Here is a 17,619-nt window from a genome sequence, read left to right as displayed (position 1 = left end):
TGTTTTACGACCTAAAAATATTACGAGTTTTATTATTGGTTTGAATAGAAATATTTTGTAATAAACACATATTAGCTTATGCTATCGGTGAACTTCATGTATAAAGAAACATATATATAGCACTAAAGACAACATTGTTGGCATGTTTGTCATAATAAGATCTGGTACCTCCTAATATTCGGTATTTTGATGGTTTGTGCCGCATTATTTCACTGATTTGTCTGAAAATGGGTGATTGTAGGTCATAATGGTTCCTAGTACGGGTGGCGAAACATTGTATGTATAGGTCCACGCTTTAGTATAGCCTCCATATAACGATACATCCCGATATTCGGTATTTTGATTGTTTTTGTCACATTTTTCACGGATTTGTCTGAAAACTGGTACTTGTAGGTCATAATGGGTTCCCGTACGTGTGGCAAAACATTGCATGCATGGGTCCACGTTTTGGTATAGCCCCCATATTAAGGTACATCCCGATATTCGGTATTTTAATATTTTTTATATTTTATATTTAAATATTTTGTCTTAAAATTGGTTTTGGTAGGTCATAATGGGTTCCAGCTGCGTTGGCGAAACATTGCATGTATGGGTCAATATTCGGTATTTTGATGGTTTTTAAAACATTCTTTCATTTTTAATTTTATTTTCGTAGAACTTTGCGCTGATCAATATTATATATGCTTTGCTGGGATTTAAATGATTATTACCATGAGTTGGAAATGAAATGACAAACTAATATACCCCTTACATTGTGGCGAAGGGCATAGAAACAAAGTCCAGAACTTAAATAAAAATGTTCCATAGTTGATGTATAATGTTATGTTATAATGTAATATTGTAAAAATAAACAAATATTTATCGTTTCACACTGTTATGTTTTCAATCCAATTCACATTGAGAATCGTAGACAATATTTCTTGATTTCGGTCCAGAGATAATATATTTTTTTTTAATTATTGTTTTTTCTAAGTTAAGAATGAGTCCGCATATATTTATCTTATCTTCTTGTGATCATCAGTTTGACCGGATCATTAACACGAACTTTTCATGACACACTCTTCTCGGTTCTTCTCCATCAGCTAACTTACCTCAATCATATAATTTGAAAACTGTATGTTTTTAACTTTGTTAATAATTGTGTGAAATTCGTTTAATATAGATCCATGATTTTCAAGGACAATGCCGGTGTTATATTTTTTAAATAATCCATTTGAACAGTATGTCTTTTGATTGCAAAAATATAAATCATTTGCATTAGCAGAAGTAAATGGAAACAATTCAGCGGGCGATCGCTCCAATCTGAAGAAGGCTTTTATTTCAGATTTTGGTATTACCCTGTCTAGAAAAAAATCCGCCTCAAGTTCGTTATGTACATCTAATTGGTCATTTTTTTCTAAAATTTCAGAATTTTGGCTTACGCTAGTGTAGTCTACTGGATCTGCTCTAAAACTTCTAACATTTTCCTCCTCATAGTTACTATGAGAAATTTCCGTAGATTTCACTGAATGGCTTCCTTTACGACAAACTTCTGTAATTGGCGAATGCTTTCCATTTTCAACTGCCAAAGGTCCGATGTCTTCAGCAGTTTGTTTTTGATCTATTAATGATTGTTGGTGGTGCTCAACTTGCAAATGTTTATGTGCCTCCATCATCTGATAATATTGCCATAAAAACTCTATGCTTGGCTTTGTTTTCTCAGCGACTTCCAAACCAGCATTCTTTACATGTTAATTTTTTTCATAATATTGGAATAGAAAGTCGGTATCCCTTAATATAGATTGTTCTCCATGTTGATGACGTATCCCTTGATATGGAAGAGGCATGTGAACTTTCGTGTGATCAGTTGGTTTATAGTGAATATTTGAGGGGGGGAAATTATTATATTCAGTCGATATCGCATCCGAATACTTGCGTTTGCATATATATAGTTTATTGGAAGACTCGTCATCGTTTTCATTCAATATGAATGATTTTTGCTGAAGTTGCTGCAAAAAATCACAAAAAGGATTAATATACAAGCTAGGGCTTTTATCTTTGGATTTTAAATTCGGCTTAGGAATGTGCATTGTTCCATGCTGGCACAATCTATTTTTCTCTGAGAATGACATATTACACTTAGGACAATTTGCCAAAATCGGTTCATTAGATTCTGCCACACTCGATTGAATCGCTGATATCCCAGCGGAAACAGAAACCATGTCCATACTAGTACGATGACTTAACTCTATTGTAGAATTAGATGTTGAACCTTTTGGACTCATTCGTGGCAAATGTGAGGATGATGTTTTACTGATTGGTCCATTGAAGAATTGGAATCTTCTGAACTTAAATGTTGTGCAATCTGCGCCGAGGCTTTCTGAGCCTTTGCAGATCGTTAATTATTCTTTTCCTTAAAGCAATGATTTTTTGATGTCGAATCAGTTCGTAATAACGTTGAAAAACTAAATGGCACCGTTTGCATGTGTAATTTATATTTTGTTTTTTATCTTCGTTGTCACAATGAGTTGTATTTTGCTGGTTTTCATATATCTTTCTCTGTTTTTGACGTGCATTCTATAATAATGAATTATGTCATTAAAAAATCACTTAACAAAAACAATTACTTACTTGAAACCATACAACAATTACCCGTGGCGACAACAGCAGCAATTTGCTCAAATACTCTAAATCACTGTCCTTAGAATATGAATTGTTTTCAAAAAATTCTTGGAGTACTTTTATTTGATAATCCGTGAATCGCGTTCGATTTGCCCTTATTCCTCCTGAATTACAAATAATGGTGCTATTAGATGTCGTTTCATATTGAGGAGACCGTGTTATCTTATCAAAACGGTTATTAGATTGCAAAAGTGGAACGGATGTATCAAGTGAACTATTGGGTGTGTTTGCGTTAGTCTGTTGTATTTTTGGAGGTCCCATTTGGTTTAGAATACAGCTTTCATATTGTTGATTATTGCTTTCAATTGCGTTGGTGTTTGTGACCTAAATATTTGTCGTAGTTGAATGCTTCTGAATTGTTATTTGAAGACACTGTTTCATATTGTGCCTGTGAAATATCATTGCGGCTCATATCTCTTTCGAACGATATATCGCTTATAATTTTTAAATCAATGCATTGGGGTTGCTTCGACAAAATGTTTGGATCAATAGACGAATTGTCTTGTGTCGAAATATCATATTTCCGTACAACATCTTCACTGCCACTTGGTGACTTAGAAATGTTGGTATTATTATATGAAGCGTCATATTGAAAATCCAATTTCATCCTGACGTGTTTTTCATATTCTTCAATATTTAGAGTTGTTGAAGGTGGATTATTAAAATTGTATGGAGAATCTTTATTTCTCTGACGTTCCTTAAACAAAGTGTTACGAAACCAGTGTTTTACGACATAAAAATATTACGAGTTTTATTATTGGTTTGAACAGAAATATTTTGTAATAAACACATATTAGCTTATGCTATCGGTGAACTTCATGTATAAAGAAACATATATATAGCACTAAAGACAACATTGTTGGCATGTTTGTCATAATAAGATCTGGTACCTCCTAATATTCGGTATTTTGATGGTTTGTGCCGCATTATTTCACTGATTTGTCTGAAAATGGGTGATTGTAGGTCTTAATGGTTCCTAGTACGGGTGGCGAAACATTGTATGTATAGGTCCACGCTTTAGTATAGCCTCCATATAACGATACATCCCGATATTCGGTATTTTGATGGTTTTTGTCACATTTTTCACGGATTTGTCTAAAAATTGGTATTTGTTGATAATAATGGGTTCTAGCTCAGGTGCCAAAAACATTATATGTATAGGTCCACGTTTTGGTATAACTCCCGGTATTTCTTTAATTTTTGCCACATTTCCTCTCGGATTTGTCTAAAAATTTGTATTTGTGGTTCCTAATGGGTTCTAGCACCATTGGCGAAACATAGTATGTATAGGTCTACGTTTTTGTATAGGTACATTTTTTAGACATATTAAAATTTGGTATTTGTGGGTCATAGTGAGTTCTAATGTTTCCTTTACCTTAAGGTGAAGGATTTTTATACCCTTCGCCATAAATCATATAACGGAACCTCCGGATATTCGGTATTTTGATGATTTTGGCGACATTATTTTCCAGAAGTGTTTTAAATTTGGTAGTTGAAGTTCAAATTGGGTACTACAGCCTGTGACAGAACATTTTCTGTGCAGGTCCACGTCTTCGTATAGCCCCCATATAACGGTACCTCCCTATTTTCGGTATTTTTATGATTTTATCGACATTATTCACCGTAATTGTTTCAAATTTTGTATTTGAAGTTCGTAATGGATGTGGCAGAAAATTGTCTATGCAGGTCCAGGTCTTCGTATAGCTCCGATATAACGGTACCTCCCTATATACGGTACTTTGATGCTTTTAGCTATATTATTCACCGTTTATTTCAAGTTTCGAATTTGAATGAAAAATAAAGCCTATGTAGGCTCACGTCGTAGAGACCGTAATATAACGGCTATATTCGGTGTTTTTAAGATTAAAAGATGTGAAGGTTATTCAAAGTTCGGCCTGGTCGAACTAACTGCTTTTTAACTAGTTATTCAATTTAATTATTTGGTTTTCTCTTTTATTGGGCTTACGATCATGTCACTTTGTTTGAAAAAAAAAAAAAAAACAAGTAAAAAACAGCTTAACCAACGGCGAAACGCGTCGCATAGTGGTGAGTGTGTGATAGTGTCTATCTGGCTTTCCTTTTCACTGCAAATTTCAGATCATTAAGCTCGTCTCGAAAGAGAAAAACAAACACTTAAATCATAAAACATATGATCTTCGCCTTAACTAGGCAATACTCAAAAACATTAAGTTTGGCTGGGCCAAACTTTTAATACCCTTAGGGTAAAGGAAACAGAAAAAATGTGGCAAAACCCATCAAAATACCGAATATCGGGAGGTACCGTTATACGGGGGCTATACCAAAACGTGGACCTATAATTACAATGACTCGCCATACGAACTGGGACCCATTATGATCTACAACTACCAATTTTCGCAGTAATTCTTGAAAAAATGTGTCAAAAATCTTCAAAATACCGAATATTGGGAGGTACCGTTATATGGGGACTATATCAAATCGTGGACCTATACATACAATGTTTCATACATACAATGTTCCACACGAACTAGAACCCATTATCAGCTTTCTCCACTAATAAACAAACTTTTTTTTATAAAAACAATAAAAATAAGCATCAAAGTACCGTATATAGGGAGGTACCGTTATATCGGAGCTATACGAAGACCTGGACCCGCATAGACAATTTTCTGCCACAGGTTGTAGCATCCATTACGAACTTCAATTATCAAATTTGAAACAATTCCTTTGAATAATGTCCCTAAAATCATCAAACTACCGAATATCGGGAGGTACCTATATATGATGGCTATACGAAGACGTGGACTTGCACAGACAATCCCCTGTCATAGGCTGCAGCATCCATTACGAACATCAAACATCAAATTGGAAACAATTCCGGTGAATAATGTTCGGTTCGGAATATCGGGAGGTACCGTTATATAGGGGCTATACCAAAACGTGGACCTACATGGCCCATTTTCAATACCAAAAGTCCAGCATACATAATATACATTTGAGTAAAATTGTATCCATCTACATACCTAAATCGACATAGAATTTTATGCTGATCAAGAGTATAGTGCTATTGTAAATTACTCTGTGCTATTGTAAATTACTTGATTAAAGTTTTCTACAGGTCCCATTAAATGGTCCAAGAGAAAGAATTTACTGACACATCGTTATTTACATTCCATCCTGTATGGCCCATAACTTTGCCTTCAACTTCACAAAGATAAATCAAATTGTTAAGTTTTGAAGATTTACCCCGATAACGCGTGCATAAAATTTCTATTCTATATAAATTTCTATTCACATCGAATTCCGTCAAGCATGTTTGCAGCACAATTATTTGTCAACGTCGCGTCCTGCGAAATGTCTCCATCGGCACTATTCAAATAACCCTTACCTTTCCGAGGTAGTACATAAATACCTTGATTTTGTAAAGGTAAACGTATTCCATCATTATTTTTATACGATTGAATATAACGAATGTAGTTGTAGTGTCTCTTTTGATGATCGTTTACATCAAAGATATCAGCCATTTGTCTTAACTTTCTATTTGATTAATTCTAAAAAGTATCTGTTTTCCCTGGTTAAAGGGCGTTTTATCGCTCTGCCTGCTTGTTGATGAATGCTTTAGGTGACTGCTTATACCTATATTCTAGACTAGGAAGTGCCCGTTACTTCATCAGTGAGGAACCTAACTGAAAATTTTTGATTTGTTCCAACCGTTCGTGTTCAGTTCTTTTAGTACTCAAAATGCACAGTTTTAAGTTCGAGTTTAGTTGAAGTTTATTTAGTTTATTGAAAACTTCATACGTTGTTCTAAGGGCGCAGGATTAAAATGTTTTATGTATTATTCAAGTTGTTCCTTTACACACAAAATCAGAATAGGAAAATGTTTACCTAAAGTCAATCAACGACAATCATTATGTAAAACCCACCAGTTTCCTATATAAACCCTCATCTTCTCTGGATACACATTTGGCAACAACAACCACATTTCAAAAATGGCATTATTAGCCCCAAATAAAGCTAGCTTAACTCAGAGTTCACAATACATTAATCAACCCAAATTTTGTTGAACATAAGAAACAGCGATGAATATCTTTTCTTATTAATGACGTTGAGAAAGCTTGCTTTTTGTGTTGACATGGACAATGTCATATGATGTTGACGAAAGACTCGTATATATGCAATCAGTAAATATGCTTAATTTTTGGAGTCTGGATTGCTCTTTAAGTCTAAAGAACTTCAAAGCATTTAAAGCTCGTTATAAATTAATAAACGTAAATGTTTTTCTTTTTTTTTGGGAAAGTGGGACAATATTATCTCAAAAGGAGGAGAAATTTGACCACACCAATTTTTACAGCTTCGTATAGAAGAAAAGTTTCACCCAATCTGGGTAAAGGAAATATCAGGGTAATATGTCAAATATAATTAATCCTAAATTTAATGTGCACACTGCTATGTTTACATATGCATTGCTTTGTCGAACATTTCCATGAAGAAGAACATGTAAGAAAGCTGTAATTTCGGCCGGGCGAACTTTGAATAAATACCCTCCACTATTTGGAACGAATTTGGCAATGTATAGGTAACTTTTTTCATATGCTATTATAATATTCATATAGGAAGACTTGGACCTGCACAGACAATTTTCTGTCGTAGGCTGGAGTATCCATTACGAACTTCAAATACGAAATTTGAAACAATTCCGGTGAATAATGTCGAAATAATCAATACTCTACAAAATATCAGGAGGTACCGTTATATGGGGGCTATACGAAGATGTGAACCAGCACAGACAAATTTCTATGCTACGCTGTAATATACATAACGAACTTCAGCTACCAAATTTGAAAAAATTCCGGTGAATAATGTCGCTAAAATTACCAAAATACCGAATATCTGGAGGTACCGGGGCTATACCAAAACGTGGAACTACATGGCCCATTTTCAATACCAAAAGCCTTGCAGATATATATATTTTAGTAAAATTGTATCAATCTACTTGATTTCGTTGATTTGAGTGATTTCCACATACCGACGGACGGACATAGCTAAATCGACAAAAATTGTATGCTGATCAAGAATATATATATTTTGTTGGGTCTAAAATGTATATTTTGAGGTGTTACAAACGAAATGACAAACTTAACATACCCTCCATAAAAATTGCAAAAACACCAGAAAAATGTGGTACTGTAGTGTGTATCCTACCAGATAAGAACAAAACCAAAATGGAAATATAAGTCATCAGTTCGTCTATGTGTCTGTCTGTTGTACTCACCCTATCATTCGAACAAATTGAGATAGATGGCTAAATTTTGCACACATGTGTATTTTTCCAGTAGGTATGTTAAAAATTTCAAAAATTAGCAAGTTCCCTCCAAATGGTGGGGGTATTAAAAGTTCGGCCGACTGAACTTAGCCCCTTTTTACTTGGTAATGCATAATTTTGATTGCTGTTATAAATTAAAATAGGACATTATTTAAAACGTTTGTAGTTGAGAAGTTGTGACTCCCTCATATAGTATAATTTGTGAAACTTGGTATAAATGTCATTCAGTACCGTGAAACGATTCGCTCCAAATTTTAGGTTGAAGTCATCATAGGAATACGTTTTAGAATTCAAGCGTACTTTTATATTTTGGAGATCACAATGAATCAGCTTGTCAAATATAGTCAATTAAACACTCCAGCTGTGTTACCTCCCACAAATCAGGTTATGTTTGCTATTGAAATATACTTAAGAACGTTTTCAGAAAACAGATTTTTCGATAGTCGCATAAATGAATGTGTTGAACTCACCGAATAATGCCTTTTTCATCAGTACAATAATATTCTTTAATTATATATTTTTGATTTTCTAGGTCCAGGTCGATTTATTTTGTTTGGGGTTTTTCGTTTCGTCAGTATTTGTAGAAACGTTCAGATGATACGTCTGTTAAAAAAAATACATTAAATCAATTCTTCATGAATATTTAAATGATTTAAGGCAAGTAAAATAGCAGTTTATTTCGGCCGGGCCGAACTTTTAATACCCTCCACCATTTGGAAGGAACTTGAAAAATTTCAAAAAAAATTCTGAAAACTAATACTTAAAAGAAAACGGTTACATAGGGGCTATACGAAAACGTGGCTGTAGTACCCATTGCGAACTTTAAATATGAAATTTGAAATAATTCCGGTAAATAATGTCGCTGGAACGTTTTAACATTTTGCGCTGATCCAGAATATATATAGTATGTAGGGTCTGTTATGAATATTATTGTCTTACAAACGTAATGACAAAACTAAAATACCATCAATAGAATAGTGGAGGTTATAAAAATGGATCATTTCCATGAAGTATTTCGTCAAGTTCACGATTTTAAGCAAGACAAAACCATAATACCTAATATAACAGAATACTATATTGCAATGCGGTAGCTAACACTAATGTCGTTTGTGTGCTCTTTAAGGTTGCACTTCGTTGGAGAATCCAGTCCTCTGTGTTATTGTAAATTACTTCATTAAAGTTTTCTACAGGTCCCATTAAATGGTCCAAGAGAAGGAACTTACTGACACATCGTTATTTACATTCCATCCTGTATGGCCCATAACTTTGCCTTCAACTTCACTAAGAGAAATCCAATTGTTAAATTTTGACGATTTGCCCCGATAACGCGTGCATTAAATTTCTATTCTATTTAGTAAATTATAATAGCAAAGAGGGCTTGATTCTCCAGCGAAGTGCAAACAAAAAAAAAAATTAAAAAGTAAACAGGACAATAAAATTTAAAGAGGACACAAGCAACATAAGTATCAGCTACCGCATTGCAATATAGTACTCTGTTATATTAGTTATAACGGTTTTATCTTCTGTTAATTGGAACTTGACGAAATACTTCATATAAATAATCCATTTTGATAACATCCACCATTCTATGGAGGGTATATTGGCTTTGTCATTTCGTTTTAACTCCTCGAAATATTCATAATAGACCTTTCAAACTATATATATTCTGAAAAAAATAGTGCAAACCTTGCTTTCCAAAACACTCCAGACACAATAGTCCAACGGGTTGGTATCCAGAGTTTTGGGGGCCATTGTTCGCCTCAACCTCATTTTGGCGGTGGCGCGTGCTGAGTGCGATGGTGCTGAGTAATGTTGGAATGCCCAAGGTCTGCGGCCAACTCCAGTATATTTTCCCATATAATATTCGGCATTTGTTCTGATGCCACATTCGATTAATACGAGCGGAGAGCGACCAACGGCTGTTATGGCGGCCCATACCATCACCGTGGCCGGTGCTTGAGTTCTGGTGGCCAACCGAATTTCAATGGCTTTAACCCGAGCTCATTTTTCAATATTTGCCGAATGGAATATTGCGATATTATCAGCTCACGAGTATTTTTTTTTTTTTCGAACCATTTCTTCTCATGTTGCTGGTGTCTTCCATCCACTCCCTTGACGTCGGGCTACGCTACCAGTATCACGGAAACGAGCGACAAAAACGTTTTATTTACATTTATATAAAAATATAAACAATTCGCACTATCACGCTTAAATTTCATCACAAAACAATATAATGAGTTGTCACTGGAATAATTTTAACAGCTGTCGAACGAGTGGCTTAGATATGACAGCAGTCTGAAGTTGGTAGCAGTTTTTCATCTCACCCTGTATATACTTTGTAGGGTCTATTATAAATATTTGAGGAGTTACAAACAGAATGACAAAGCTAATATACCCTGCACAGAATGGTGGAGGATATATCTATATATATCCCATATATATTTTTCATTCGATTTGATATGGAAGTCCGTAGAATGAGACTGTTTTCATGATTTTCTATTAGAAATATCGAAGATAGCTTAGGAATAGTAGTGCTCATTATTGTTGAGATCGGTTCAGTATAGCTATAAAGTTCATTAATTATTATTATTTAAGCTTATAAGTCTGCAATTAAAAAATATCTGCAAAATTCAAAAATACAATCTTTAACACGCATCTGGGGAAAATAATTTGGAAATCTAGAGGAATATTTTAAAAAGCTGCAATAAATGTTGGAAATTTGTGTCTGGTTTGCATCCGACAACCAATCGCACGTATCAAAAATCAATCACTCGTATCACCAATAAGTCGTTTTTAAGTTTGCAGAATATAAAAGGCAGTAAGGTATAATTAGTAATGATACGTAATTATTATTCGAGTTAGTTATATTACTATTACTAGCATTGTTATGTTTCTATTATTGCTCTATCGTGGATTCATTTCCTAATTATTGCGTCATCATCTTCCCTTAAGGTCACAACAACGATATAGTAACGACCTAATACAAATGCCCAATCATCATCATCTAATAGTTCTAGTATAACGTCAGTCGAGTGGTATTGAGGTTTCTGCCGCTTCTGCAAAACTTCCGGGACTTTGGATAAGTTGTCCAAAGGCACGGTAAATAGTCCAAAGGCATCGTGTTACAGGGCTGTATTCCTAAAATTTAATATTTTGGCCAATGTTGATACCTGAGATTGAGATATGAAGATTGCTTTGGAGATGCGTTCTTTAACTGTACGAACATAACTGAACGCTACTAAATTTGTTATTGGGTAAAGGAATGAAATAATGAAATTTGCTATGAATTTCACTGTTGGTGCCTATTGTTGAGAGAAGGCGGTAGTTTTGGAAATACATACTGTGATCGTACAAAAAGTGCAGAATGCCACAAAATGTGACTTTGGAAATGGAATTCTGAAATTTGGTATCGAACTCACTGTTGGTGTCTAAAGTGGAGAGGAGGATGTGGTTTTGGACATGCTAGTATAACTGTACGAAAAGTTGGCACTAAAACATACCAAAGTGTGGATCACCTCAAGCTAGCGCTTTGCCGGGAATGGGAAAAAAATACCGAAAAGCAACATTTGGGCAGCGTGTGACGGTTTCATTGGTCGTTTGAAGTTCATAATTCGCGTCAAGGTGGCTAATTCGAACAAATCTAAGCTTATTCTAAACTTTCATGATATTTCCGACATTTTTGCTTTCATTCAATATAATTAAAAACTATGTAAAAATTATGGCGTTTGACATTGTTGCATATTTTTTAGCTCACCCTTTATATTCCGGATCCGCGTAAAATTCTAAGACGATCTGGCGATATCCCTACGTCTGTCTGTTATAGTCACGCTTTTTTTCGAACAAATTGAGGTAGAAGGCTTAAATTTTGGATACATGCATAGTTTACCAATTACCAAAGATTAAGTTCGTAAATGGGTCATGCCGGTCTACGTTTTCGTATAGCCCTCATATAACAGATATTCGGTATTTTAATTATTTTTTAGGCAACATTATTTACTCGAATTATTTCAAATTTCGCATTTGAAGTTGGTAATGGATACTGCTGCCTATGTTTTTTTGCAGTTTTGTATGTAGGTCCACGTCTTCGTATAGCCCCCATATAACGGTATCTCCCGATAGTCGGTATTTTCATAATATCAGCAACATTATTTACTGGAATCGTTTCAAATTTTGTATGAGGTACCCCATACGGTACTTCCCGAAATTCGATATTTTAATGATTTCAGCTACATTATTCACTGAAACTGTTTCAAATTTCATATTTGAAGTTCGTTATGGGTGCTACAGCATATGACAAGTAATTTCGTAAGCAGGTCCACGTCTTCGTATAGTCCCCAAACAGCGGTTTTCAATTAAGTGGTAGTTTTCCTGAATCTATAGCTTTTATTTTTGTGACAGTATCCATGGCATTTTGAGGGAAGGTAATGTATACATTTTTTTGGGTTGTGGATATTGTTTGACATTAATATTCGCTTATTTATCGCAAGAAATCACTCTACCAAATGCAAAATTATTTGTTTCTTATAAGCACTATCTGTTTTTATTACTATGAACTCAGTACTGGGCTCTTGCACTTCATAATGAATTACAGTGCGTGTATGTGAGAAAATCTTGGAAAAGACATTGAAAACGTTTGTATACCAAATATAGAATAATCAAAATTGAACCCTTATTTATAAGCTTATACTTGTAATTGTAGAATAAGCTTACGAAAGTAATAATATATTAACCTTATTCTTGTAACGGTACACAATAGTATTTTTACATCTCCCCCATAATATTACACTTCTATAGAATTCCTGCAACATTTTTGATACACCCAGTCTGCAATGAGAATGAAATAATATATACAATAGATTCCCAGATTTATTATTTACTATTACCTTAAAAATTCTTTCCGGAAATATGTCCGAAATTCGAGTGTTTTGCTTTTTACCAAAGAAAATTATTGACAATTGTCACAACAAATCGAAACAAATTTTCAACAAAGGACAGGTTTGGGAAACGTTTGTGCAACATAATTGTTTCTCAAGCATTAGTAATAATTTGTTATGACAAAAATGTTTATAATATTATTCACTAGCTGTATTGTGTTTTTGGGTTGGATTTTTTTCGATTTGTAGGTATGGGTTAGAATGTAGTATAGTGGTTGGCAAGTATAATTTGTAAAACATATGAAGCTGAATTTCCATCCAACTACCAGCGCAACTTGCGGTATTCCATAGAAAACAATCAGCCTTCTTCAAACGCTAAAGGCAATCAACGACAATGAGAAACAAGTTAAAAAGCAGTAAGTTCAACCGGGCCGAAATTTGAATACTCTCCACCATTAAAAATTCTTTTAGAATCTTAAAAATAGCGAATATTGCGAATATATTGGGATCTATACGACGTGGACCTACATAGGCATCGTTTTCCATAAGCCGTTATCATATTCAAATTCGAAACTTTAAATAAACGGTAAATAATGTAGCTAAAATCATCAAATATATAGGGAGGTACCGTTATATCGGAGCTATATGAAGACCTAGACCTGCATAGACATTTTTCAGTCACAGGCTGTAGCATATATTACGAACTTCAAATACGACATCTCAAACGATTTCGGTCAGTATTATAACTAAAATCGTCTAAATATCGAATATAGGGAGGTACTGATATATGGGGCCTACGCGAAGACCTGACCCTGCATAGACAATTTTCTGTCACAGACTGTAGTTCCCATTACCAACTCTAAGTACGTAACTTGAAACTACTCCGGTGAATAATGACGATAAGATCATGAAAATACCGAATATTAGGAGGTACCGTTATATGGGGGTTATACGAAGACGTGGGCCTTCATGGCCCATTTGCGAACATAAACAAGTGAAATTTTAGCCTTCTTCCTCAATTTGTTCGGAATATAGCGTGATTACAACAGACAAACGGACAGACAGGCAGACAGACGGACATCGCTAAATCGACTTAGACTTTTACGCTGATCAAGAACATATATTCTTTTTTGGCTCTGACATGAGTATTTCGAGGAGTTACAAACGGAATGACAAAGTTAACATACCCTCCATACTATGGTGGGAAAGATAGTTAAAATTTTGTACACATGTGTATTTTTCCAGTAGGAAGGTTGAGTTAGGATAAATGGACCATGTCAGTCCACGTTTTCGTATAGCCTTCATATAACATTACCTTCTAATTATTGGAATTTTATGATTTTAGAGACATTATTTAACGGAATAGTTTCATATTTTGTATTTGAAGATCCTAATGAGTAAAACTTAACGGGTGTCATTCCAAAAGTATTTTTCTACGATTTTTTTTTTTCAAAAATTTTTAAGTTCCTTCCAAATGGTGGAAGGTATTAAAAGTTCAAAAATTTTAGATTAAAGTCATAATAGGATATGTTTCAGAATTCAAGTGTACTTTTATGATTTGTAGATCACAATGAACCAGCTAGTCAAATGTAGCCAATTAAACACTCCAGCTGTGTTACCTCCCACAAACGTTTTCAGAAAACTGATTTTTCGATAGTCGCATAAATAAATGAGTTGAACTCACCAAATAATGTTTTTCGTCAGTAGAATGTCCAGGTTTTATTATATTAATTGGGTGTTTCTTAAGATTATAGATTTAGGTTTTGTAAATAAAATTTATTTTTATTCTATTTGCCATAACGTTTCGTCAACGTTTGTTGAAATTTTTCAGATGATAAGTCTGTTAAAAAAACATTACATTAAATCAACTCTTTATGAATATCTAAATAATTCAAAACAATTTAAAAATGCAGCTTAGTTCGGTCGGGCCGAACATTTAATACCTTCTACCATTTGGAGGCAACTTAAAATATTAAAAAAAAAAAAATAAAATAAAATAAAAAAATCGGAAACTACCACTTAAATGAAAACAGTTATATAGGGGATATACGAAATCGTGGGCCTGCATACGAACTTTTTTTGCCATACGCTGCAATGCCCATTAAGAACTTCCACTACGAAATTTGAATTAAATATCGAATATCGGGAGGTACCGTTATATGGGGGCTATACGAAGACGTGGACCTGCATAAAAATAATAACCCATTGCGAACTTTAAATATGAAATTTTAAATAATTCCGGTGCATAATGTCGCTAGACCTTGATCCTCAATATGTATACTTGTATAAATATTTCGAGGAGTTACAAACGGAATGACAAAGCTAATATACCCTGCATAGAATGGTGGAGGGTATAAAAACGGATTATTTACATGAAGTATTTCGTCAAGTTCACGTTTTAAACAACACAAAAACCTTTATAACATTATACTATATTAGAATGCGTTGCTCTTTAAGGTATATTGTCCGGTTTATTTTTTTTTTAATTTTTTGTATGCACTTCGCTGGAGAATCAAGTCCGCTGTGCTATTAAAAATTACCTGATTTAATTCTTCTACAGGTCCCATTAAACGGTTCAAGAGAAGGAACTTACTGACACATCGTTATTTACATTCCATCCTGTATGGCTCATACCTACCAGCACAACTTGCGGTATTCCATAGAAAACAATCAGCGTCCTTCAAACGCTAAAGGCAATCAACGACAATGAGAACAAGTAAAAAACAGTAAGTTGGGCCCGGCCGAAAAATACCTAATATCGGAAGGTGCCGGTATATGGGGTGATATACGATATTGTGGACCTATATAGACAAATAAATAGTTGTGTTCCAGTACTTTTTAGTATTAAACTAGCAGAAGAGAGAACAGTGCGAAATGCATTTTCTCATTTAGGTGTGCTGAAAAAATAAGGGAACGGAAAATTAGCAGAAATGTGATAAAATGTCAACATTCAAAATTCCAAAAGAAAACGTCTAAATCGGACTGGTGAAACCTTATTGAAATGGACGCCAAAATTTAAAAAATAAGTATTAAAAACAAGTTAAAATTAATAATTATTTTTGAATGCTGTTTATTTAGAAAGTTTTGTTTTCAGAATGCGTTGAAGAGTATTTAGAGGTGGAGTTTTCCCAAATCCCAACCCCGGAGAAGCTGACATGGTTGGAGGCGCCGGTTAAATTAATGTTAATGTTAATTTTAAGCTTAATTTTTTAATTTACCTTTCACTAATTTTACGTTTTCTTCATCTGATTCCTCATTCAGCCAGTCCTCTTCACTCCTGAAATCATCCAAAAGTGAATACATCAGTTGCTCCATATTTTCTCTTTTTGTTTTTGCACGACAAATATTAGTTTTTAAGTTTATCTTTTTTCTTTACATTTATTGCCACGCGCGAACATTGATATGTATCAATACATTTTTCAACCTTGTTAGCCCTGCCAATTAAATGTCAAATTACAATTTGCACATTTCTGCTCGGCCAAATTCATGTAGCTAAAACAAACAGAAATTTGCACCACTCAGCGCCATTTTTTTCTCGACAGAGCTGCAAGTTTTGCTAGTTTTTGGAGTAGGGGTACGCGTAGTAGCAGAATCAGCACTAATTACTACTAATTTGTAGGTTCTGGAACACAACTAATATTTGGGGTAAAGTGCTCACAAAGAACTCTTGTGTAGAATTTTGGAAAATTCCGTTGAAAAATGTGGAATATCGGGGAGTACCGTTATATGAGGGCCATACGATATCGTGGACCTATATAGACAATTCTCTTTCAGGGGATAAAGTACTCACAAAAAAACTCCTTGTGAGGATTTTCAGACAATTCAGTTGAAAAATGTTGCAAAAGTCATCAAAATACCGAATATCGGGGTTACCATTATATGGGGGATATGCAATATCGTGAACGTATATAGACAATTCTCTTTCGGGGGGTAAAGTACTCACAAGGGCTCCTTGTGTGGAATTTCAGGCAATAACATTGAAAAATTTGTATATGGGGGCTATACGATATCGTGGACCTATACAGATAATTCTCTTCCAAGGGATAAAGTACCCACAAGGAACTCCTTGTGTGGATTTTCAGACGATTCCGTTGAAAAATGTGGCTAAAATTATCAAAATACAGAATATCCGGGTACCGTTATATAGGGGATATACGATATCGTGGACCTATATAGACAATTCTCTTTCAGGGGAGAAAAGTATTCACAAGGGACTCCTTGTGTGAAATTTCAGACAATTTCATTGAAAAGTGTGGCTTAAATCACCAAAATACCGAACACCAGGGAATACCGTTATATGGGGGCTATACGATATCGTGGACCGATATAGCCCATCTTAGAACTTAACCTGCCTGCAAACAAAATAGAGATCTGTGCAAAATTTTAGCTTCCTATCTTAATTCGTTTAGGCTGTAGCGTAATTACAACAGACTTTTATCTGCAGGCAGGTCAAGTTCGAAGATGAGCTATATAGGTCCACGATATCGTATAGCCACCATATAACCCCCAATATTTGGTATTTTGATGATTTTACCCACATTTTTCAACGGAATTGTCTGAAATTCTACACAACTAGTTCTTTATGTTTATTTTAAAGATTTTAAAAGAATTTTCAATGGATTTTATTTTTTTGAAAATTTTCTAATTCGTTCCAAATGGTGAAGAGCATTTTTACTTGTTTTACTTGTTCTTAGTAATGACGTTGGGAAAGCTTGCTTTTTGTGTTGACGCGGACAATTTCATATGATGTTGATGAAAGACTCTTATATATACAATCAG

The 17,619-nt window shown here is 34.4% G+C and overlaps 1 protein-coding gene across 1 annotated transcript; it reads right to left on the bottom strand.

Moving 5' to 3' along the window:
* Positions 1-2,305: 2,305 nt before the first annotated feature.
* LOC131800982 (zinc finger protein 2-like) lies at positions 2,306-2,941 on the bottom strand. Its single transcript, XM_059118902.1, has 2 exons — positions 2,611-2,941; positions 2,306-2,556 (listed from the first exon to the last, which is right to left on the bottom strand). Exons 1-2 carry the CDS (start codon positions 2,920-2,922, stop codon positions 2,329-2,331), a joined length of 540 nt encoding a protein of 179 aa, XP_058974885.1. The 5' UTR covers positions 2,923-2,941; the 3' UTR covers positions 2,306-2,328.
* Between the last annotated feature and the right edge of the window lie 14,678 nt (positions 2,942-17,619).

The sequence above is a fragment of the Musca domestica genome, unplaced genomic scaffold (assembly GCF_030504385.1).
Source record: "Musca domestica strain aabys unplaced genomic scaffold, Musca_domestica.polishedcontigs.V.1.1 1351, whole genome shotgun sequence".
Classification (NCBI taxonomy): Eukaryota; Metazoa; Arthropoda; class Insecta; order Diptera; family Muscidae; genus Musca; species Musca domestica.
Note: the sequence above shows the minus strand (reverse complement) of the source record. Positions and strands in the feature narration are given on the sequence as shown.

Coding starts and splice junctions, on each gene's coding strand:
- LOC131800982 (XM_059118902.1), bottom strand. CDS start 2,922: ATGGGACCTCCAAAAATACAACAGACTAACGCAAACACACCCAATAGT. Junction 2,557..2,610: donor TAATTGTTGTATGGTTTCAA/GTAAGTAATTGT, acceptor TCATTATTATAG/AATGCACGTCAAAAACAGAG.